At 36.3% G+C, this 24,311-nt stretch overlaps 1 protein-coding gene across 3 annotated transcripts in view; it reads right to left on the reverse strand.

The window, feature by feature from the left end:
- CERT1 (ceramide transporter 1) overlaps positions 1-24,311 on the reverse strand; it is a 169,537-nt gene that overhangs the window by 13,259 nt on the left and 131,967 nt on the right. For 2 of the 3 annotated variants that reach the window (XM_037801976.1, XM_037801975.1), the window contains 4 exons: positions 18,068-18,154; positions 15,448-15,540; positions 14,845-14,922; positions 7,432-7,527 (listed from right to left, as the gene is read on the reverse strand). In XM_037801976.1, the coding sequence (XP_037657904.1) occupies positions 7,432-7,527; positions 14,845-14,922; positions 15,448-15,540; positions 18,068-18,154 (354 nt within the window). The remainder of the gene's footprint in view (positions 1-7,431; positions 7,528-14,844; positions 14,923-15,447; positions 15,541-18,067; positions 18,155-24,311) is intronic. The other variant, XM_037801974.1, reaches the window with a different exon arrangement.

Here is a 24,311-nt window from a genome sequence, read left to right on the forward strand (position 1 = left end):
GCCTGTGATTGTCCAACTATGTTACTGACATTATGCTTAATTCTGGGGTAACGTATCAGCAAGAACTTGTGGCTGCTGCTCTAAACCATGTTCTCCAATTAGCTTATCAAAATTATAGCTAACATTTTGATAATCTCATTTGCATGTCTCCTCAACCTTAATTTTTTTTTCCTTTTTAATTTTTATTGGGATTTTTCAGATACCATACAATTATCCAAAGATCCAAAGTGTACAATCAGTTGTCCCTGGTACCCTCATACAGCTGTGCATCCATCACCACACTTAATTTTTGTCCAATTTTCCAGACAAGAAATAAAGTGAAAGATGAAAAAAGGAAAAAAAAAAAAAAAAAAAAGATAACTCGAATCCTCCCATATCCCTAACCAAACCCCCCCCCCCCAATTGTTGACTCGTAGTATTGGTATAGTACATTTGTTACTATTTATGAAACAATGTTGAAATACTAGTAACTGTAGTATATAGTTTGCAATAGACATACATTTCTTCCCTATATGACCCTCTATTATTAACTTCTAATTGTATTGTTATACATTTATTCTGGTTCATGGCAGAGATTTCTAATATTCGTACAGTTAATCACGGACATTGCCCACCATAGGATTCAGTTTTATACATTCCCATCTTTTGACCTCCAATTTTCCTTCTAGTGACATATATGACTCTGAGCTTCCCCTTTCCACCTCATGCACGCACCATTCGACACCGTTAGTTATTCTCACATCTTGCTACCGACACCTCTGTTCATTTCCAAACATTTCAGTTCATCCTAGTTGAACATTCTGCTCATACTAAGCAACTGCTCCCCATTCTTAAGCCTCGTCCTATATATTGGTACCTCACATTACATGTCTATGAGTTTACATATTATAATTAGTTCCTATCAGTGAGACCCTGCAACATTTGTCCTTATGTGTCTGGCTTATTTCACTCAGTATATTGCCCTCGAGGTTTCGTCATCAAACCCATTTTTTTTTTTTTAAAGATGGTTTTGTTCACACACCATACATTCCATCCTAAGTAAACAATCGATGGTTCTCTGTATGGTCACATATTTATGTGTTCACCACCTTCACTACTACCTATATAAGGGCATCTACATTTCTTCCACAAGGCAGGAGGGAGAGTTAAAAGAAGGTAGAGAGGCAAAAGAAAGAGGAAAAAAAAAAAAAGACAGCTAGGAAGCAGCAACAGAAAAAATAACCTTAAATCAAAGTAGAGTAAAGAGACAATACCACCAATGTCAAGTGTCTAACATGGCTCCCCATCCATCCTCTTATCTGCTTTTACCTTGGTATATTGCCTTTGTTACATTAAAGGAAGCATAATACACTGATTGTTAGTTACAGTCTCTAGTTTACGTTGATTGCTTCCCTCCCCCAATGCCTCTCCATTTTTAATACCTTGCAAGGTTGACATTTCCTTGTTCTCCCTCATAAAAGAACATATTTGTACATTTTATCACAATTGTTGAACACTCTAGATTTCACCAACTTACACAGTCCCAGTCTTTATCTTTCCTCCTTTCTTCTGGTGTCTCACATGCTCCCAACCTATCTCTCTCAACCATATTCATAGTTACCTTTGTTCAGTGTACTTACATTGCTGTGCTACTGTCTCCCAAAATTGTGTCCAAACCACACACTCCTGTCTTCTCCTAACACTCTGTAGTGCTCCCTTCAGTATTTCCTGTAGGGTGGGTGTCTTGTTCACAAAGTCTCTCATTGTCTGTTTGTCGGAAAATATTTTGAGCTCTCCCTCATATTTGAAGGACGGCTTTGCTGGATATAGGATTCTTAGTTGGCAGTTTTTCTCTTTCAGTATCTTAAATATATCACACTACTTCCTTCTTGCCTCCATGGTTTCTGCTGAGAGAGCTGCACATAGTCTTATTAAGCTTCCTTTGTATGTGATGGATTGCTTTTCTGTTGCTGCTTTCAGGATTCTCTCTTTGTCTTTGATGTTTGATAATCTGATTATTAAGTGTCGTGGCGTAGGCCTATTCAGATCTATTCTGTTCGGAGTACGCTGCGCTTCTTGGATCTGTAATTTTATGTCTTTCATAAGAGATGGGAAATTTTCATTGATTACTTCCTCTATTATTGCTTCTGCCCCCTTTCCCTTCTCTTCTCCTTCTGGGACATGAATGATATGTAAATTCTTGTAATTTGTTTCATCCTTAAGTTCCCAGAGATGTTGCTCATATTTTTTCATTCTTTTCTCCATCTGCTCCTTTGAGTGTAGGCTTTCAGGTGTTTTGTTCTCCAGTTTTTGAGTGTTTTCTTCTGCCTCTTGAGATCTGCTGTTGTATGTTTCTATTGCATCTTTCATCTCTTGTGTTGTGCCTTTCATTTCCATAGATGCTACTAGCAGTTTTTTTGAACTTTCGATTCAACACAATTTTTTTTTTTCAATTTTTAGAACATTTTCACTACTCCAGAAAATAAATAAAGACAAAAAAAAAAAGGAAACTCAGATCCTCCCATACCCCTAACCATGCCCCACCCCCCCAACTATTGATTCATTGTTTTGGTATAGTACATTTGTTACTGTTGATGAAAGAATGTGAAAATACTACTAACTGTAGTATATAGTTTGCAATAGGTATATATTTTTTCCCTATATGCCTCTCGATTATTAACCTCTAGTTATAGTGACATACATTTGTTCTACTTCGTGAGAGAGATTTCTAATATTTGTACAGTTAATCATGGACATTGTCCACCACAAGATTCACTGTTTTATACATTCCCATCTTTTAACCTCCAACTTTCCTTCTGGTGACATGCGTGACTCTGAGCTTACCCTTTCCACCACTTTCACACACCTTTTAGCACTGTTAGTTATTCTCATTACATGCTACCATAACCCCTGTCCATTTCCAAATATTTAAGTTCACCCTAGTTGAACATTCTGCTCATAATAAGTAACTGCTCCCCATTCTTTAGCCTCATTCTAGATCCTGGTAACCTACATTTCATGTCTATGAGTTTACATATTATAATTAGTTCATATCAGTGAGACCCTGCAATATTTGCCTTTATGTGTCTGTCTTATTTCACTCAATATAGTGTCCTCAGGCTTTCTTCATCAACCCATTTCTTTTAAGACAGTTTTGTTCAAACACTATATATTCCATCCTAAGTAAACAAGCGTTGGTTCCCCATATGGTCACGTATTTATGCATTGAGCACCATCGCTACTCTCTATATAAGGACATTTCTTCCACAAAGATGGAGGAAGGGTCAAAGAGGGCAGAGAGGCAAAAGAAAAAGGCAAGAGAAAGAGAAAAACAAACAAAAAAACTTGACAGCTAGAAGGTGACAAAAGGAAAGATAGCATTAACCTAAAGTAGAATAAAGAGTCAGACAACATCACCAATGCCAGGAGTCCCATACCTTTCCCCTATTCCCCACCCCCCATATGCATTTAGTTTTGGTATATTGCCTTTGTTACATTAAAGGAAGCATAATACAATGTTTCTGTTAATTCTAGCCTCTAGTTTGCATTGATTGTATTTTCCCCCCAATCCCACCCTATTTTCAACACCTTGCAATGTTGACATTCATTTGTTCTACCTCATGTAAAAACACATTTGTATCTTTTATTACAATCATTGAGCACCCTAGGTTTCCGTGAGTTATACAGTCGCAGTCTTTATCGTTCGTCTTTTCTTCTGGTGTCCCACATGATCCCAGCCTTCCTCTTTCAACCATATTTACAGTCATCTTTGTTCAGTGTACTTACTTACATTGCTGTGCTATCTCCCAAAATTGTTTTCCAAACCTCTCACTCCTGTATTTTCCTTTCTGTTTGCACTACTTCCTTTAGTTTTTTCTGTAGAGCAGGTATCTTACTCACAAACTGTCATTGTCTGTTTGTCAGAAAATATTTTAAACTTTCCCTCATATCTGAAGGATAGTTTTGCCGGATATAGGATTCTTGGTTGGTGGTTTTTCTCTTTCAGTATCTTAAATATATCACCCCACTTCCTTCTTGCCTCTATGATTTCTATTGAGAAATCCATACAGTCTTTATCAAGCTTCCTTTGTATGTGACAGATCGCTTCTCTCTTGCTGCTTTCAGGATTCTCTCTTTGTCTTTGATGTTTGTTAATCTGATTATTAAGTGTCTTGGTGTAGGCCTATTCAGATGTATTCTTTTTGAGGTATTCGTTTTGTCTTTAAGTTCCCGGAGACGTTGCTCGTATTTTTCCATTCTTTTCTCTATCCGTTCTTTTGTGTGTAGGCTTTCAGTTGCCTTGTTCTCCAGTTCCTGAGTGTTTTATTCTGCCCCTTGAGATCTGCTGTTGTATGTTTCCATTGTGTCTTTCATCTCTTGTGCTGTGCCTTTCATTTCCATAGATTACACCAGTTGGTTTTCTGAACCCTCAATTTCTACTTTATGTATGTCCTGTGTTTTCATTATACAGTTCAGCTTTTTCCCCATATCTTCCCTAAACTTTTTGAATTGACTTATTATTAGTTGTTTCAATTCCTGCATCACAGTTGAAGTGTAAGTTTGTTCCCCTGACTGGGCCATAACCTCATTTTTCTTGGTGTAGGTTGTAGTTTTCTGTTGTCTAGGCATGGTTTCCTTGCTTACCCCAATCAGGCCTCCCCAGACCAGAATGGGCTAAGATCCCAGAAGGAAGAAATATTCAGTATCCGGTTTCCCTGAGGGTATGTCTTAGAAAATTGGTACACCCTCTGATGCCTCCTGTCACTGTGCTTTTCTGCCCAGCAGGTGGCCCCTGTTAGCCTATAATTCTTGACTGGTGTAAGGAGGTTTGGCTCTTTTTCCCCAAGTTCTGAATGAAAGGCAGGTAGTAGAGCTGGGCCCCACCCTTTTCCTCTTAGAGAGGATAGACCCCCTAGGGGGAGGTCATTAGCATTTCAATGGTCTCTCTCTGCCTGTGCTATACCCTTGTCTGGGTCACAGAACTGGGAACTGAAAATGGCTGAGGTTTTCCCCACTGAGCCAAAAAAGGAACAGATAGTCCCCTTCAGAGCTAGTCCAAGGCGACCCTCCAGCTCTCCAAGGTCAGTCGTCACTCAAAGCCTCTGTCTGCTTGTTGGGGATTCGTACCTCATAGTGAGCAGTTCATACTTTCTAATTAAAACCCCAGTTGAAGCTCAGCTGACCTATATTTGCTTGCTGGGAGAAAGCTTCTCTCTGGCACCAAGAGGCTTTGTAGCTTGGGCTGTGGGGGAGGGGTCTCCCAATTTGGATCCGCAGTTTTTACTTACAGATTTTATGCTGTGATCTTGGGCATTTCTCCCAATTCAGGTTGGTGTATGATGAATGGATGGTCACATTTGTCCCCCCGCAGTTATTCTGGATTATTTACTAGTTGTTTCTGGTTTTTTTTAGTTGTTCCAGGGGGACTACTTAGCTTCCACTCCTCTATCACCCAAAGTTCTCTTTACAGCATCTATATCTTTTGCGAAATCTTCTCTAAACTTTTTGAATTGATTTAGCATTAGTTGTTTAATTCCTGCATCTCAGTTGAAGTGTACGTTTGTTCCTTTGACTGGGCCATAACTTCGTTTTTCTTAGTGTAGGTTGTAGTTTTCTGTTGTCTAGGCATGTCACCTCGCAGGCCACCCCAATCAGGTTTTCCCATACGAGAACAGCTCAGGTCACAGAAGGAGGAAATATTCAGTATCCAGTTTCCCTGATGGTTTTTCTTAAGCGGACTGACACACCTGTGGCTTTTCTGCCTGTCAGGTGCACCTGTCAGCCTGTCACCAGCTGGTGTAAGAGGGTGTGGCCTGTGGCTCTCCTCCCCCAGGCTTTGGGGTCTGGTTCCTAAAGGCAGGCAGTAGAGCTGCGCCCCTCCCTTTCCTCTTGGGAAGCTATGCCCCCTCCAGAGAGGTCATCTACATATCAATAAGTTCTTTGTTTATCTGACTCTGTTGATCAAAGTGTTTTGATTTTAAAATGGCTGAGGCTTTCTTTACTGCAAAGCGCAGCCGGTTTCGCCGGTTGAAAACGGCTGAGGTTTTCTCCACAGAGAGAGAAAGGGACAGAAAGCTCCCAAATTCACCTGTCAGCCAGAGATAGCACCCGATCCTCTGGCCTCCCTGTCCTGAGACAGATATGTCCCCCGACTCTCCCAAGGTCAGTTGTCAACAAAAGCCTCTGTCTGCTTGTTGAGGATTCACTGTCTGTATTGAGCAGTTAACTTTAAAATCCCAGCTGGAGCTGGGCTGAGAGAGTGCAAGGCTTCTGTGAGGGAGGGGCTCCCAGCTCTCAGCATGGGTCCGCAGTTTTTACTTACAGATTTTATGCTGCGATCTTGGGCATTCCTCCCAATTCAGGTTGGTGGATGATGAGTGGACAGTCACATTTGTCTCCCTGCAGTTATTCCAGGTTATTTACTAGTTTTTGGTCATTTATGAATTGTTCCGGGGGGGACTAACAGTCTTCCACTTCTCTCTATGCTGCCATCTTAGCTCCTCCCTTACCTTAATTCTTAACTCGTTCCTTATTCAGGAGGAGAGGAAATCCCAACCTGTAGTATTGCATCTCATAAACAAGAATGATTCCAGCCAACATAGTCTATGCGAAAAATAGTCAGTAAAAATTTGCTTTCAAGTTTTTGCTCATATTAAATATCTTGCGCAAAATGTCCTCACCTCTGCCACAGCTTGTTTCCACTTCCAGATATAGTTCAAGTGCTTCTCAGTGTAAAACATAATTAATTGTTTTAAATCACAAATATCACTGAATACATTATCAGATGGAGCCAAGTTAATCTTATCTTTTAAATCAATAAACATTCCTTCCCCCAACTAAAGTGTCAGCTCAGAGAGTCTTACTAAACATCTTTGTATCCTCAGCATAGTGCTTCGGGCAGAAGTTAATCCAAAACACAGTGCTGCTGCTGTTTTTCAATCCACCTCTGTGTCTCTCACTCCCTGCTCTTATTCTATGTCTCTTTTGTTTAGGGAGGTAAGCAAGATTTGCTGACTCAATGTCCAAATCTCAAAAAAAGTTATGGTGAGAGAAAGAACAAAACGTCAGCTATAGAAAAAAGGAGAGAAACAAACTGTTGTTATCTGGGCACAACATTAAATACATTAAAAAAGTAATAATAAAATAAGGGGAACTATGCAAATAGAGGGCCATCAGCTAACCATGAACTTGTCATATTAACCTCAAACTTTTTCTTTCTCCATGACCTAGGCAGAAAAGAATGGTTTGGGCTTAGATTTACATTATGACCATACAGGAATTATTAAAAACTAAACCAGGGAAGCAAAAAGACATTTTATTTCTCAACATATGGTGCATCCATAACACTGTCCTTATTCAAATCAATATTATCAATAGTGTCACTATAAGAGAGTTGCAATGAGCAACCTAAGCATTTCTGGATTGATTCCTTAATTATTCACTGAGAATTACCTTCATTTCTCCTTCTTCTACAACCAACTGCCAATTGGCGTCTCCGCCTACGTCCTGTAATGAATAAGTTATGTGGTTCTGCACCATCTCTTCAACCTTGCGAAGGAAAAGAAAGCCATGAGAATTCACATCCAATTAATGGCTGTGTCACAATCTCTTAAATACTTAAGAGAATAGTATTTAGTTTACTTCTGTTCAGAAACGGCGCTCTTAGAAAGTTGAGCAACCAAATTCACGAAGGTTAGTAGGTTTTACATAGTGCTGCAGAGTTTAGTCCACATTCCAGATATCCAGGTTAATGACAGGAAGGGGAAATGCAGGGAAGGAAGATTCTTCACTCAAATAGCATAGATTGGCCTATTGTGTATCATGTGACCCAAATAAGCATTTTCTGGAAAAAAGAGCTATGCCATTCTTTACCATGAAAATGCTTCCTTACAAAGATGTCTTAAAGCATAAAATCATGGAATACTATGGGTAAAAAGGGCATGAGGAGATCATCTAGTCCAGTGTTTCTATATTTAAGACTAGTTAGAGATATTAGAAAACTCATTACAAACATGTCAATGATTTTCCTTGAAAAAGGTACAAAACTTTCTTTCACAGTTAAACCTCTCTTTTATTATGAATATAAGCCAACTTAAAAATAACCAACCCCCCATTTACTTGATTCCAATTTCACTGTTCTAAATTCTTTTAGGGATAGTGCTAGTATTCACATATGCAAGCATTTAAAAATAATCACCTTTTAGTTCATTCTTTCTAAATTTCTATCAAAATTTCTTTTGCTGAAATTTAAATGCAAGCACTGCTTTTAACTATCCCAAATTACCACTACAGATCTCATACAAGAGCAATGAAAGTTGAGTATTTCACACTCCTAGAATCCTCCATCAGATTTATCAGAAAGAATACACAGTGATTGTTCTTTGCAAAGTCTCCCATTTGAAATGTAAAAAAACAGAATCAAAGTTATAAAAAGATGGTGCCTCAAAGAACCGGCTCTTCTACCATCTACCTATACATACTGTTTTTTTCAAAGCTCTATTTTCTAACCATTTAACTAATAATTTTGTTTTATGTAATAAATACATTAAAGAAGGCAGAAAAAAACTGTGAGAAAACATTTGTATTTAATTTAATTACTTACTTTATATTAAGTCTATTGTGCTGATTAGACACAGAACAAGGAAACAGGTTCAAACATTTTAAATACAGATATTAATGGTTTTGAGGCAGAAATTCTTAAAATTATTAACCCTGGGAATATAATTTTTTCTACACAAAAGGATGTTATACTGATAGTACATTTTGGATGGTTTGTATGGTGTGTGCATATATCTCAATAAAATTGCAAACAAAAATCCAAAAAAAAAACCTGTAGAACTGAACAACTCAAAGAGTGAAACCTAATGTAAACTATGGACTACAGTTAATAATATAATTATAATAATAATCATTCATCAATTGTAACAAAGGTACCGCACCAATGCAAAATGTTAACAGGGAAAACGACAGGTATATTGGGGTGGGGTGGGGTTTATAGGAATGCTATACTTTCTGCATGATTCTTCTGTAAACCTATAACTGCTCTAAAAAATACAGTTTTTTAAAAAAAGGATGTTATCAATATATAATTGTGATGTGCAATTTCTGTTACAACTTTTCTGATCTTAGAATGCATTTTTGGTTACTGAAAATACGTATGATTTTAAGTGCTTCTTGATTTGGCAATAATGGCAAGAAAGATTTTTGATAAAAATGTTTATGCTGAGATTCTACAATATATTTTTGTACTAAATAAACACTAACATAATGTTTTATTCCTTTATTCATAATTTTCAAAATAATATGTGGTATTATGTTAAAAGGTGAGAGAAATTTTAAAATTTGACTAACTTTAATTAGAAAATATAACTTAAGGTACTGCCTGAAGAAACACATGCACCTTTATACTTCTGAAATCTGCTTTGAGAGGTAAGAGTTAACAGAGGATTTCTAGTTACAAACATATACAAAAAGGAACTGATTTCCAAAAAAGGAAGAACAAGAAAAGTTCAAGTTAATATGCATAAGTAAAACTACCACAGATCTTTCCACATGGTGATTGGGAGACATTTTTACTGTCTTTTAGGTCCCAAGATCTTAAAAATCTTTAGATTACAATATGTAGTTTTTAGGTGTGACACTAAGAGTTAAGAACACTCATATATATATATATAATAGGAGATTGGAGACAGAAAGAAATGCTTCCCAGAAATAAGTCTTCTACTTTAAATGGATTACTTTTGAAAGGAGAATGTGAAGGACCTTATTCTGTTAAAAATATATATATATACACACAAAGAGTTCTGTTTTAAAAAATTTTATTTAGCTCTTTTGTGGGAAAGTATGGAGGTAATTGTGTTTTGTTCAGGAATTTATTCCTCAATTAGGTATTATAAATGTTTGAGAAATGAATTTGAGGGTTCTTTTGATTTATTTTTTGGTCCAAAATTTTGATCTACAGATAAAAATTGATAGGAGGTGATACAAGTTTAAATATTGTACCTTAAAAAGGACTTTCATGAAAAGACAGTATACCTTTAACAGTTTCCACTGTTCCTATGGAAAAGTTTTTAAAGGAGGATAATTTAAATCCTTCTATATAGAATTATATCAGTTTCTACCACACATAATTAAAAAAAGATGTAATTTGTTTATTATTCCTGAAACAAATCAATAAAGACCCAATAATTGACATCTCTGTTTTAAGCCATTTTATACACCAAAGTCTTTTTTTCTTATTTCTTCCTTGACTTGAGAGCTTGAAAAAGTCCACCAGAGAAATAAACACAAAAGATGTATTCAGTGATGTACTTCTAGGAAATTAAAGAAACTAATAATAAGTACTCAATTACTGTAGTGAACATCTCTGTAAAACCTTCATTCATCATGGAATCTTCCTTGAGGCAATTAAGAGAGATACAGGTAAAATCTCATAAAATAAATTTTATGTTCACTGTGAAAATAATATGAAGTAGTCAATGTCAGTAGCGGGGCAGAGGCTTGGGCACTCGTGGCTACATATTGTATTTCAAATATGTGGTTAACAAGGAACCATTAAGTTTGAGGCCAAGAATAAAAACAGACCAAAGTTAGCACTGTATTAGACTTAAAAGTTGATATTCTGGAAAATAATGTTACTAATAACACCTGCTATCGCTTAAAAAACAAAACAAAACAAAACAAACAAACAAAAAAAACAACTGGGCTCAAAATCATCAAAGCAGATATCCCCTGCTTTGATAGTTTTTTTTTTTTTGGATAGTGTTTTTAAGTTTAATCAGACCAAGCATAATTTCAGAAATCATGTCCTTGATTTTTTTTGGACCCAGAATTGAAAACAATGAGTTGCCACACATAGCATCTCTTCATGTCAAATTAACTATGGAAAAATATGGAGATAAAACATATTTGAGATAAGAGATGACAATACTCATCTAACAATTCTAACCTTTTCTTCCACGTCATATTTGAACCATCTGGTAGGATGCCATTTTAGGAGGCTATCAAATTGGAATTTCTTTTTTCTAACAATAGTGGTATAGAAATATAAGAAGAAGGTAAAACAAAAATCGGGAAGGCTTCAAACTCAGAGTTTTTTCTCTAACACATGTGGAAAGTGATACAACTATGCTTGTTGCTCTATGTCAGAAAGCCCTAGTGGGGTCTGTCAGATAGAATAATTGACTGAAAACAAAGGAATAGTGTACAAGGTCATAAATAGGCAATTCACTAAAGAAATGTAAATGGCCAAAAAGCAAAAGAAAACTGGACTAGGAGTGTAAGCTGGTTCAACTTTCTTAATGAACAGTTTGGCAAAGTAATTAAAAAAAAAACTAAGAAATGTGCATTACCTTTGTCCTAACAATTCCACTTCTAGGAATATATTCTAAGCAAAGATGTCTTTACAAGGATGTAATCTGTAGCACTATTTATAGTAGAGAAAAACTGAAAATAAACTAAATGTTCAATATTAGGTGAGTAGATAAATCTAGTATGCATAGCCATAAAATACACATTAAAAAAAAGGTTACATTATAATATATGTTGAATTATCTTCTTTGGTAGAAAAAAGACAATTATTGAAGTGTGTGTGTATATGTATTAACATGCATCTGATTACATACATACACACACATATATATATGGAGAGAAAGTATAGGATATGCATGCATGAGGATATTAACAGTCATCCAGTATTTTAATTTTATTTACTTTCTAGTTTTGCAGAAGTGGTATTTATTAACTTGTTCAATGAAAAAGGGAGGAGTGAAATACATAACTACCACAATAAATAATGTTTGACTATGAACAAAAACTGGGAAAGGGCTTACACAGGTCCTTTTTGCAATGATATCTTCCATAGATTAACCTGCAGATATACACCATCCTCCCTTTGATTTTTTTTTTTCCAATAGAGGATGATTTTTTTTCTCTCTGATTTTTGAGGTATCATCTTTGGATGACAACTTTGTTATGCAAGTAAGTGTGACCAAAAAGATCCATTTATAAATCTAAGTCTTTGTTCTTTTTATGCACTTGAAGATTATTCTCTGGTTTTGGGCTACAGCCAACATTCCAAAAAACAGCAGTCCTTTATAGCTCTAATTTCTCAGATTTGAACCTATTCATTCCCAATATCAGACAAATTCATGTGTTGTTACTAATTTCCTAGTAGATTCACAAATTATATTCGAAGTTATTTTCAAAGCATTTGTCAGTTCTATATTTGGTTATCCTACACAATCAGGATATGAACATCATTTCAATGTGAACATGCCAGTCATGTGCCAAGATTTTTATGTAGATGGCAAAACCAAATTATCAAATGTTTACAAAGTTTCTGTATGGGAGTTGATGTAAATGATCAAGAAACTAGATATCATATCTATATATAAAGATGGAGTAGGTATGAATCATGGTACTGTATTTAAATCATATTTTGGCAAATTACTAAAAGTTAGGACAAATTTTATGACTTAGTTTTTAAATGTCAAGATATCACAAAATGAAGAATTTAGCTACCTCAAATATTTTAAGGAATGATGTGGACTTATTAATATATATTATATATAATGTAATATATATGCTATATCTTAGTAACAGCTTTTGCCTTTCTAATGTATCCTTAGAGCATCTTACTAAACTTTGCTTAATATATAAGTATCTTCAGGATGTGATTATATAATGTAACAAACTCAAATCAGTCATTAGTGTAATTTCATATTGTGCTGAATTGAGTTTCCCAGCTAATGTCATATTAACTCTAGTTCTTAATCCAATGTGATAGTATAGAATCAATCTGCTAGATCCTTTGACAATGGGAGATAAGGCAGTGAAATATCCTCTAAATAAAGCAATCTTACCAACTTGAAATAAGTTACCTTAATGTAGATTATGAACATAAGATATACAATTTAATCAAGTCTGCCAATGACAACGAATGCTTTAGCAAGGATAATAAATGTTTGAAAACAATGTTGTTGTCTCCATTTTTACCTCTTTTGTCATATAAAAGAGTACAAAAATAAACTATGAGCATTATATTTTAGAAAAAAATCCATCAGCAACATTATTTTCTCTTAATTTCTAGACAATGAGTTACATAAAAAAATTATGTAAAGAAGTAAGCTATGGTTTAGCAAAGTCTTGTTTAAAAAAAAAAAAAAGTAACTGCTTCTCATGATGTGTTCAACTATACTTGAAAACATCAGCTTTTCTATTGCTGTATGGCTAGGGCCCAGGTTTGGGTTCTGATGCCCTAATTCTTGGGCATTTTCTATCAGGGGTTTATATCCTTTCCTTGCTCTCAGAACATATTCTTTGTTTTGTAGCCTGTATTTTCCTGTATCTCAAGGGAAAACAGTGACCAATATTGAGGGGTTTCGGTTAATCTGTTACTTTATTCTTTTAATGCAAGGTGAACTTAGCAGAATAAACTAAGTTCTCTTGATATTACCTGGTTTTGTCACTGATTTATTGTGAAGGTAGTTAAGAGTCACTTTTTAAAAATCACACAAATGGATAGGTAAAAGATAAGACGTAAGTTTGGACATGGGTGATATTTGATCAAGAACTGCTAAATCTCTTTCACTAAAAGGGTCAAGGAAGGAAAAAAACTATATAAAAGTCAAAAATACACAGAAAATTGAGTTTTAAACTTAACTTTCTTCTACTGCACAATAAAAAACTAATGTAAATTGTATTTGCATATGTAAAACATTAGAAAGCAGTTTTAAACTATGACTTTAAAACTTTTTTATTGGAACATCCTGAGGAAAAAAATGATGTAGATAGCCTTGATTAGCTCAAAGAAACTACTTTATAATAATAGCTAATAAAAGCTCACACATATTGAACACTTACTATGTACTTGGCTCTAGCCAGATCACAAAGGCAAAACACAGAAAAGCGAGAAAACTTGCCCAGATCACACAGCCAAACGGAATTTAAACTTAGTCATTTTGACTAGAGAGTTCATGTTCTTAACCACTATCAAATAAAATGCAGTCACCATAAACATACAAAGTTGAATAACAAAGATGTGAAGATTAAAAAAAAAAAAAAATACTGATACTAAAAAAAAAATGTTCCTTTAATGGTAATTTGATTCTTTCCCCTGAACCTCTGCTTTCTATTTTTTTTTTTTAAGAGAAATTGTGGGTTTACAGAACAATCATGCATGAAATACAAGTTCCCATGTACCGCCCACCACCAAGGGTAATTTGATTTCATTTTGAAGGCAGAGAATGCAAGTATCTATCTTCCAGTCTTAAATTCTAAAACTCTTAATGATGTTAAATAAACCAATTTCACTAGTCTTAGCATATGAACAGGAATATTAATTTATAATATCCAAGAATAATTGCATAAGGAAAATACAACTTGTTCAATGGAACTTAGTATTATAATGGTTATGAGATGAACACTTATTCTGTTGAATACTAACTTAGGAGATATTTTAAATTAGACTAAAAATGAGACTAGAAACCTGCTTTTATGCTAAAACATACCCTACAGATTACATCTATCAAACCTGCTGAATCCTGTCTGAAGAAGCAAATATGACATGCATAAAAACAAGGTACTTTCTACTTGCTTCAGTTCAACTTGAAAATCTTCCTGGAATACCTCCTATAATGGCAAAACTCCAAGCTATTCATAGCAGAGGGTGCGAAGTTTAGGGCACATGCAAGTCCTGGTAGAGGAACTATTTAGTAGATAAGGAAGGCCTTTTCAATGCTTACTGTTACTTTTCAAATTCAAACCCAAACAAGTGGCCTAATCAAAAGATTTCTAGGAACTGGGAAAGCAGGCTGAAACATAGCACAGAAAGACTGAAGTCCACTCTATACAGTCATACAGTACCTGGGAGCTGAATCTGTGAACATCGTCAGAGGCACTGACTAGATCAATGGAAGACATGGAGGAAGAGCGACTATAGGGCTACCAGAGACAGACAAAGAAAAAACCAAGTAATCAGAACAAAGGCACAACAGAGCATTCAGTACCAACTTCCAAACACAAGATAAAGAAAGAGAAAACAAAGCACCATATGAAACAAGCACAGCAGCAAGTGCTGACTTCATGCACCTATTATGTATTATGCTTCAAAATCTTTCTAAAAACAATGTAGTGCTTCCAATAACACAGAATAATACCACTTAACCCCAAAGAAGGAGATTTCATTTAACTAGCTACACTTCTGGTAAACTATTTTGGACTAGCCACCCCCTAACCACCCACTCCCCTTTATTTCCTTAAATAAAAAAGAAAGAACATTATGGTCAAGATTTCTAACTGTTTTGGAGGATATATATGGACTACAACATATAATACAAAAAAAAAAAAAAAACAACACTCAATACTTAGGTTCAAGAAAAGGGGAAGAAACTTATACTAAAAGATAGTTGTAGCAACAGTGAAAAAAAATAAAACACATACTTCCAGTAAACTCTGCCATTATCTTACCTTTTGGACAAATCTATGTGACCCCACAGAAGAAAAGGCATCTCCAGATGGCAAGGATGTAGGCCAATGTAATCTGACCTTTTCACTCTGTGACTGAAAAAACATATGATGTTAAGATAGAAAGGCTCTGAAGTATATATTGCAGCTTAAAAACAGAACTATGAACATTTCATTAATGAACACTTCAGTACTTACAAATATCTGAATTATGAATCTACTTTACAGACACAAGCCTTGCCAAATCCTGATACTTCATATATCTCAAACCAATCTCTTCTTTCTGACTCTAAAGATACTATCTGAGTTTGACTTTGTCCCCAGTTAGACTCCCCAGTACACCAAACAGATAGTATCATTTGCCATGAGTCACTAACACTGCTGTCAAAGTAATTTTCTCCTATCTAAAACTCTCTTCAAATCAGTCCACCACATCAGCACCCCATAGGCTGGGCCACAGGCCTAGGTATCATTAGAACCAATATCACTATTTGCTTCAGCTATGTTTCTAAGAAAATATCATGTACATCTCTTCACCTCGTCTCCATACAGGTATTCTGCCTTCACTCCATCTTCTCATTCCTGTTATACTGCCATTAATCTCTTCCTCTTCCACAGCCTGCCTAATTTGTTCCACCTGACTCATTCAACAAATATTTACTAAATATAATGTGCCAAAAATTGTCCTGTGATGTATGAGTGTTCATCTTCTAACTATACAGAAGATAGCTAGTAATTTCTATTCAACTCTGAACACAACTCCTAACATACCATTTCTCACTCATCAATTTATTACAACTATCTTTCCCTATGTTTGCAAATAACGTAAACTCAATAATGTGTGCCTTTGGAGAACTCCTAAGTCCTGGCTGTGCTGTTCAGAGTCCTGTGCAATATATTGTGTACAATGAGGGAAATAATCTGAACCTAAAGAACTGATCTCATGGATTAGTGAAGATTACTACTTTAGAGCTTTATCACTCTGTAATTATCTTTGAGTATTAAATGTCATAAATATATCTATGTGCCTGGATATTTGGGGAGAAAAATCATGGTCTGCAAAAACAAGTTTAGTGACCTGTTTTGTAGAGCATCAACCAGAGTATCATGGATATATTGAAATTAAAAGATTTCACATTTTCAGGAATATTTTAGTTTCTAAAGCTAACAGAAGTTTTCATCTATTTTCTTAGGCTCCTACTCAATTACTGTACTGATATTCAGTAGAGTAGCATTTCAGAGCCAGAAGAAATGCAAATCATCTTGTCTAACCCTTTGTTTCAAAAATAAGAAAATCAAGGACAGTGAATTTAAATGGTAAGTCCACAGTTACATAATATGTCAGTGGCAAAACTAAGAATAAGATCAAGATGTCTTGATCCTGCAGTTCACTACTCTTTCAAAAGTAGAATAGAATTCATTTGGTAACTCAAAGTTCCCACCCTTATTGAGTGCTGTGTAGCATCTTTTGGGTCTAGAAAATGAGCAACATGCTTTACAAAGTAATGCTACATGAACTGATTTATGTGATTTACTGATTTAAACAAAAATTATGAACAATAAACATGAAAAGCAATCAGTCACTACTGTAGGTAGTTTGCCCTTGGCTAGACAGACCAGTAAATGGGTATAAGGGCCACAACTTTCTTAGTGATGACAGGGCATGAATAAGCCAACTTTTCTATTCAGTTAATTTGCAGTATAAAACTGATCCACCTATGATTTATTTGCTAGATACTTTATAGCCACATTTTATTCATATTTGCTCAAAAGGAAGGCTAAGTTTCCACCCTAAGTAACAGAGGTTAAAGTCAGGGGCCACAGTAACTAAAATTCACCCTCAAGTCCCATCTAGTGGTAAAATATTACAACTGCAACATTGTAGAATTAAAGAAGGCAAAGCATCAAATTAATTTTGAAATTAAAGGATTTAAAAAATGCTTCCCTTCAATTTTCAAAGAAGTTGCTGGTATAATTGCTTTGTCAATGATAATGGTAAAACAACTAAAACAGAGCAGAAGTGAGGAAGATACTACAGATGAAGTTAGTGATAGCAGTAAAGGGATTAGATAATGGAAACTAAACGGTACTACTTGGGAGCAACCTGAATCAGTTAGGATAGGCATTTTGTTTCATATCCTTTTATTCATTACTGAATATTAATTTTAAAAACTCTGTGTGTATAATTTTGTAGGGGTGTGGGGAGTGGATGGGAAAAATAATCTTAAATTCTTAGTCTTCTTCCTTTTGAATTCATATACTTGGTGAATAATTCATATGCTCCTTGGTGAACAGAAATTCAGAGAGAGATGGTCTTAGACTAAAAATATGCATGATATTAACAGAATGACAAAGTTGGATACTTCAAGTGGAATAAGCAGAATACTTTAATTTCACATTAATTATGCATCCTTCTTTTAAACAATTATTGGTCTTCTTTCTATTGCTTAGAAGTTGATAAATGAGAGAAGTGACAAAAACTCTTCTACATTTATGACTGTGAATACAGTTAACATTCTAATTAGGTTCATAATTTTCAAATTCTACTTATAGGAAATAACATATATGAAATGGCTATTTAGTTAAAATGAATTTTACCTTAGAATTTAAATAATAAATATACCTGTTCTTCTATTTTATCTTGTCTGTCAAGAGCAGCTTCAACAGCATCAAAGAACTCTTCTTCATTAATCAGGCTATTTGGGCCTTCCTATAAAAACATGCACACACACACACAAAAATACAGTTGATTTAAGAAAATAGAAAACAATGATAACCCTGACATTAACTCCAGGGTAAAGCTGAAAACTGACTCAAACATTTCGTGAGCACACATGTATAAACCAATTGGTACATATCCTTGACAATATTATCACAAAGATGAGTAACACATGCTCTCTGCAAAATATATATGAATGTTACAATCAATTAATTAACTCACTCAGTACTCATACTTCCTGTATACTGATCAATATTGTGTTTGGGTGACAGCTCAGAGCAGGGATTGGCAAACTATGGCCCACAGGTCAAATCTAGTTGGTCACCTGCTTTTGTATGGCCTATAAGCTAAAATCTCATTTTCAAATGATGGGGGAAAAAACCCCAAAAGAATAACATTTTCTGACATCTGGGAATTATAAGACATTCAAATTTAAATGTCCATAAATAATAAGTTTTACTGGAACACAATCATGCTCATTCATTTACATATTGTCTATGGCTGCTTTCACACAACAGTGGCAGAGTTGAGTAGTTGTGACAGGGACCATAAGGTCTGCAAAGCTTAAAATACTTATGGCTCACAAAACCTAAAATATTTACTATCTGGCTCTTTAGAGAAAAAGTTTGCTGAATTCCACTTTAAAGAAACTACTATCTAGTTGGAGATTAAGATAATGACAAAGATGCAGAAGATCTCTAGTCAATGAGAAGTACAGAAAGGAGTTCAGAGAGGAGTGGCACAGGCATATGAGAACCTTTGCTTTAAGGCAGTTGTTCCAAATCTTTGAGAGTTACTGAGAATCTCCAACAACTTCCTTAAAAACACAAAAATCCCCACAACTTTTTATAAAATACAACATACAGAACAGTGCACATCTCAGTGAATTCACCTTCTAACAACTAGCCAGGTCACCAGGGTCATGAAAAGGAACTCCAGAGGCCTCCCTTCTGCAGGACTCCCTTTATAAAGTCAAAACATTTCAAAGACACTCAAATACCACAGCAGTATAACTTTGATACCTATGATATAAGAAAATATCCAAAACCTAGTCCAAATTCATAGTTTCTAATGATTTTAATTAGTAATCTTCATTCAGTCTACAGTATTTTAGTGCATATGCATCTCTGGTCCTTAGGCAATCAATACAGAGCTTTAGAAGTGTAACACAGCATTAAAATTTTCCACTTTGCCAAAGGTAAGTAAGACAGGTATTTTTTTTCCTTTGATGACAACTCTGAGGGAGAAGAATTAATGTAATTAGAATAAAATTTCCTTTATAAATTACTTAAAAATATTTTTATCTCAGCCTGCTTAACAAGGAAAGGAGCTACTTATTGCTAAATCTATTGGATACTCAACAGTCTTTATCTTATCTTCTAAGCAGCATTTCTTATGTTAATGACTTTTCTTGAAGAATTCTCTTCCCTTGGGTTCCTAATTTCCCTCCTCCCTCTCTAAGCACTCTTCCTCCTCCTCTGTCTAGCCCTTAAATACCATGTTTCTCCTGGTTCCACACTTCTGCTCGCCCCTCAGCATTCTTATTCATTTTGAAAACTTAAGTCGTCACGTGATGACTCCCAAATTCATAGCCAGTCCATCTCTCTCCTACCTGTTAGATCTAATAGTACATCTAATAATATGTAAGACTTCCCATTTGAATAGCTCACCTCATACACAACCTGTCTAAAACTGAACTTATAATTTCTACCTGTCCTCAAAACCTACTGTTTAACAAACTCCACACCAATCTGCCTAAAGTACAAACCTGGGCATAATCTTGGATACTTCCCTTTCTCTCTCAACCAGTTACCACATCCTTCAATTCACCTTTGCAAATAACTAATTTGTCAGCTTCTCCCTATTCCCACTGCTTCAACCCTAATTTAGGTCATCTTTAACTCTCACCTGTATTACTGAAAAAGTTTTCAAGCCCCCTGAAAGCAAGAGTGATTATTCTCATCTGTAAATCTGAAAACTTTATTTGACTGCTTAATTAAAACCCACTGCCTCTGGTTCTGAACTGGTTCTCCTTGGCTTTTCTAGCCAGTCTCTTACCACTCCCTCCTCCCACCCCTCCAGAGAAGTACTTTCAGTTCTCATGATTAAAAAGGCTCTCTTTTGTCTCTGGTCTCTAAATATTTTCTTTCTCAGTCCCTAGGGCAAACATATTTTCTAGGCTATTCATATGTTGAATTCTTACTCATTCTTAAGGTTTCAGCTAAGACATTATTTCTTTTAGGAAGCTACCCCAGACTCAACCCCCCTCCCTGGGTTAGAAGTCCTTTATAACATACATTATTGTAACTGTTTGTTAAAATGTAATACGTTCTCCATTACACACTGAGGTAGGATGCTTGTCTGCCTTGTTTCTTGCTATATCTTCCAAGGGCCTAGCACAGTGCCTGGCATTATACAGTAAGCATATAATAAATATCTATGAATCTTACGGAATTTATTCAAGATTATAAAGTAATTCTTGATGTTACAGATTACAGAAACTTTGAAATTTTGTAATAATTAGATCATAAATGTTTGATAAGAACCAAAATGAAATCATATTTTTAATTAGTGTTTAAAAATCCATGCAAATACTCTACCAACATAAGATCAATGGTTCAAAACTTTAAAAGGAAGAAGGGAAAGTGTAAAAACAGGCCCTATTTTTCTTAAGAATTATATATTTAACATGATACCACAGGGATTCAATTAAAAAAAAAATAAAAGGATCCTTTACCATTTCCTTCATTAAGGAAGGTGTATTTTAAATTGGTACATAAAGGATGGTTTATTCAACAAGTGGCACTGGAATATAGATCCCTACGTTATACCCAGAATTTAAAATATCCCCATGTATTAATATATTTAGAAGAGATCATTAAAAAACATTTAAAACCAGAAAATATAAGTAAATACTTGAGGTAGAAAATGACTTTCAAGCATGATACTACATGTGGAGATCACTTATAAAAAGACTGAGGGATTAATTACATGAAGGCTTAAAACTTCTATACGGCAAAACGCATGTTCTAGTTTGCTAATGCTGCCAGGATGCAAAACACTAGAAATGGATCGGCTTTTATAAAAGGGGGTTTATTTGGTTACACAGTTACAGTCTTAAGGCCATAAACTGTTCAAGGTGATGCATCAACAATCGGGTACCTTCACTGGAGGATGGCCAATGGCATCTGGAAAACCTCTGTTAGCTGGGAAGGCACATGGCCAGCATCTGCTCTGGAGTTCTGCTTTCAAAACGGCTTTCTCCCAGGATGTTCCTCTCTAGGCTTCAGCTTCTCAAAAATGTCACTCTTAGTTGCTCTTGGGACATTTGTCCTCTCTTAGCTTCTCTGAAGCAAAAGTCTGCTTTCAAAGGCCGTCTTCAAACTGTCTCTCATCTGCAGCTACTCTCTCATCTTCTGTGCATTCTTCAGTGTCCCTTTTGGCTCTAGCTCCTGTTCAAAATGTCACTCTCAGCTGCACTGAGTTCCTTCTGTTTGTCAGCTCATTTATATGGCTCCAGTGATTTAATTTAGACCCACCCTGAATGGGTGGGGTAACACCTCCATGGAAATTTTCCAACCAAAGTCATCATCCACAGCTGAGTGGGGTGCATCTCCACAGAAACACTCAAAGAATTACAATCTAATCAACACTGATACCTCTGCCCACACAAGATTACATCAAAGATAATGGCGTTTGGGGGAACATAATACATTCAAACCAGCACATTCCACTCCCTGCGCCCCAAAATGACATTATCTTTCCATATACAAAATACATTCATCCCACAACAATATCACAGAAACTTAAATCATTTTAGTAACAATGAGATCCCATCAAAATCATCTACATGCATGGTCTGTCCCAAAGCAAAATTCCCCTCAGGCTCTGTACCTGTGAAACTTAGAACAAGTTATCTGCTTCCTATATACAAAGGAGGAACAGTCATAGGATAAACATTCCCATTGCCATAAGGAGAAACAGTAAGGAAAGCAGGGTTTAAGGGACCAAAACACTTCCTAAAACTTGCAGGGCAAACTCCATTAGATTTCAAAGTCTGAGAGTCATTAACAGAACGACCCTTGGGGCTTGAGAGAGAGGAAGTCTAACCCATCCTAAGGGCCTTTTCGGCAGCTCTTTCCTCTCCAAATGCTGGGGCGAGTTCTCCAACATATCCATACATTGGGGAGACCACCTTTCCGGCCCCACCCTCCTCAAACATCGGGGCAGCACCCGGATTCTCTTCCATCTCTGGGGCACACAATCAACCCCTTCAGAACAGTGGGGTGGCGGTCAGGCTCTCCACATTCCCCTGGGAATGTGCTCCACCCTCTTTGGGTCCTGGGGTGGCAAAACTCTTCCAGAGCATCAGAGCATCAAGGAGGAAGGCCCACCCTCGACCTCCAGGGCAAACTCACCTTTTCTATGCGTGTGGGCTACTCTGCTCTCCCAGCCCGAGACCTCTTGACTGCAGACCTCAACCTCCATGGCTCTGTCTTTGAAGAAATTTTTCGTTCAATTTGTTCCTTGTCTGTCTCCTCCAATACAGACCGGCAATGGCTCTGTCTATAAACATCTCACAAAAATTCTGTTGGCTTTGCATGCAGTACACAGGGGTCAAAGCCATCAGACAATAGGACTTTCCACAAATCCTTTCTGCTTAACTCCTTTTCCAATCTTGGCTTGTACTGAAGTGGCAGCTGAGTTCCATGTTTGGTTACATCCTCACGTTGGGCTGTAGCTTCTGGGATTCCACCCCCTGGAAGCCCGCAATTTTCCAAGCCATTAGCTTCTGGTTTCTTTGAACCCAAGAGTTCAGTTCTAAGTTTCTCTCTCTCTGCTCACATTTTACTATAAGCTGCAAGGAGAAGCCAGGGTACATCCTCCACACGTAGTCTGGAGATCTCCTCAGCTAAGTATTCCAGGTTGTCACTTTCAAATTATTCGTTCCATCTGACACCAGGACTCAAGTTTGCCAAATTCTCTGCCGCTTTAAAAGAAGAATCGCCTTTTTTCCAGTTCGCAACACATTCATCATTTCTGTTCCAGGCCCCGTCAGAAGTATCTTTCAAGTCCATATTTTCACAAACACTCTTTTCAAAGCAGTTTAGGCCTTTTCTATCAAGCTCCTCACAATTCTTCCAGAATCTTCCCCTTATCCATTTAAAAAGCCATTCCAACATGTTTGGTATTTGCAAATTCAGCAGCAAAAGCACCCAACTTCTCTGGTACCAAAATCTGTTCTAGTTTGCTAATGCTGTCAGAATGCTTTAAAACACCAGAAATGGATTGGCTTTTATAAAAGGGGGTTTATTTGGTTACACAGTTACAGTCTTAAGGCCATAAACTGTTCAAGGTGATGCATCAACAATCGGGTACCTTCACTGGAGGATGGCCAATGGCATCCGGAAAACCTCTGTTAGCTGGGAAGGCACATGGCCAGCATCTGCTCTGGAGTTCTGCTTTCAAAACGGCTTTCTCCCAGGACGTTCCTCTCTAGGCTTCAACTCCTCAAAAATGTCACTCTTAGTTGCTCTTGGGACATTTGTCCTCTCTTAGCTTCTCTGAAGCAAAAGTCTGCTTTCAAAGGCTGTCTTCAAACTATCTCTCATCTGCAGCTACTCTCTCAACTTCTGTGCATTCTTCAAAGTGTCCCTCTTGGCTCTAGCTCCTGTTCAAAATGTCACTCTCAGCTGCACTGAGTTCCTTCTGTTTGTCAGCTAATTTATATGGCTCCAGTGATTTAATTTAGACCCACCCTGAATGGGTGGGATAACACCTCCATGGAAATTATCCAACCAAAGTCATCATCCACAGTTAGGTGGGGTGCATCTCCACGGAAGCACCCAAAGAATTACAATCTAATCAACACTGATACCTCTGCCGATACAAGATTACATCAAAGATAATGGCATTTGGGGGAAAATAATATTCAAACCGGCAGAACGCATAATCACCAAAAGGAAGAAAATATTGAAAGAATGAAAGGCAAATCCTACACATTTTCTAAATCAACAGAAACAAAAACAATATCCTAGTAAGAAACATTCAAAGAGCCTGGGAAAGTGAGTCATTAAAGATGAAATAAAAAGGCCAGTAAACATATACAAGGAAAAAAACAGATTCAATCACATCAATAAATAAAGCA

The sequence above is a fragment of the Choloepus didactylus genome, chromosome 13, assembly GCF_015220235.1.
Source record: "Choloepus didactylus isolate mChoDid1 chromosome 13, mChoDid1.pri, whole genome shotgun sequence".
Classification (NCBI taxonomy): domain Eukaryota; kingdom Metazoa; phylum Chordata; class Mammalia; order Pilosa; family Megalonychidae; genus Choloepus; species Choloepus didactylus.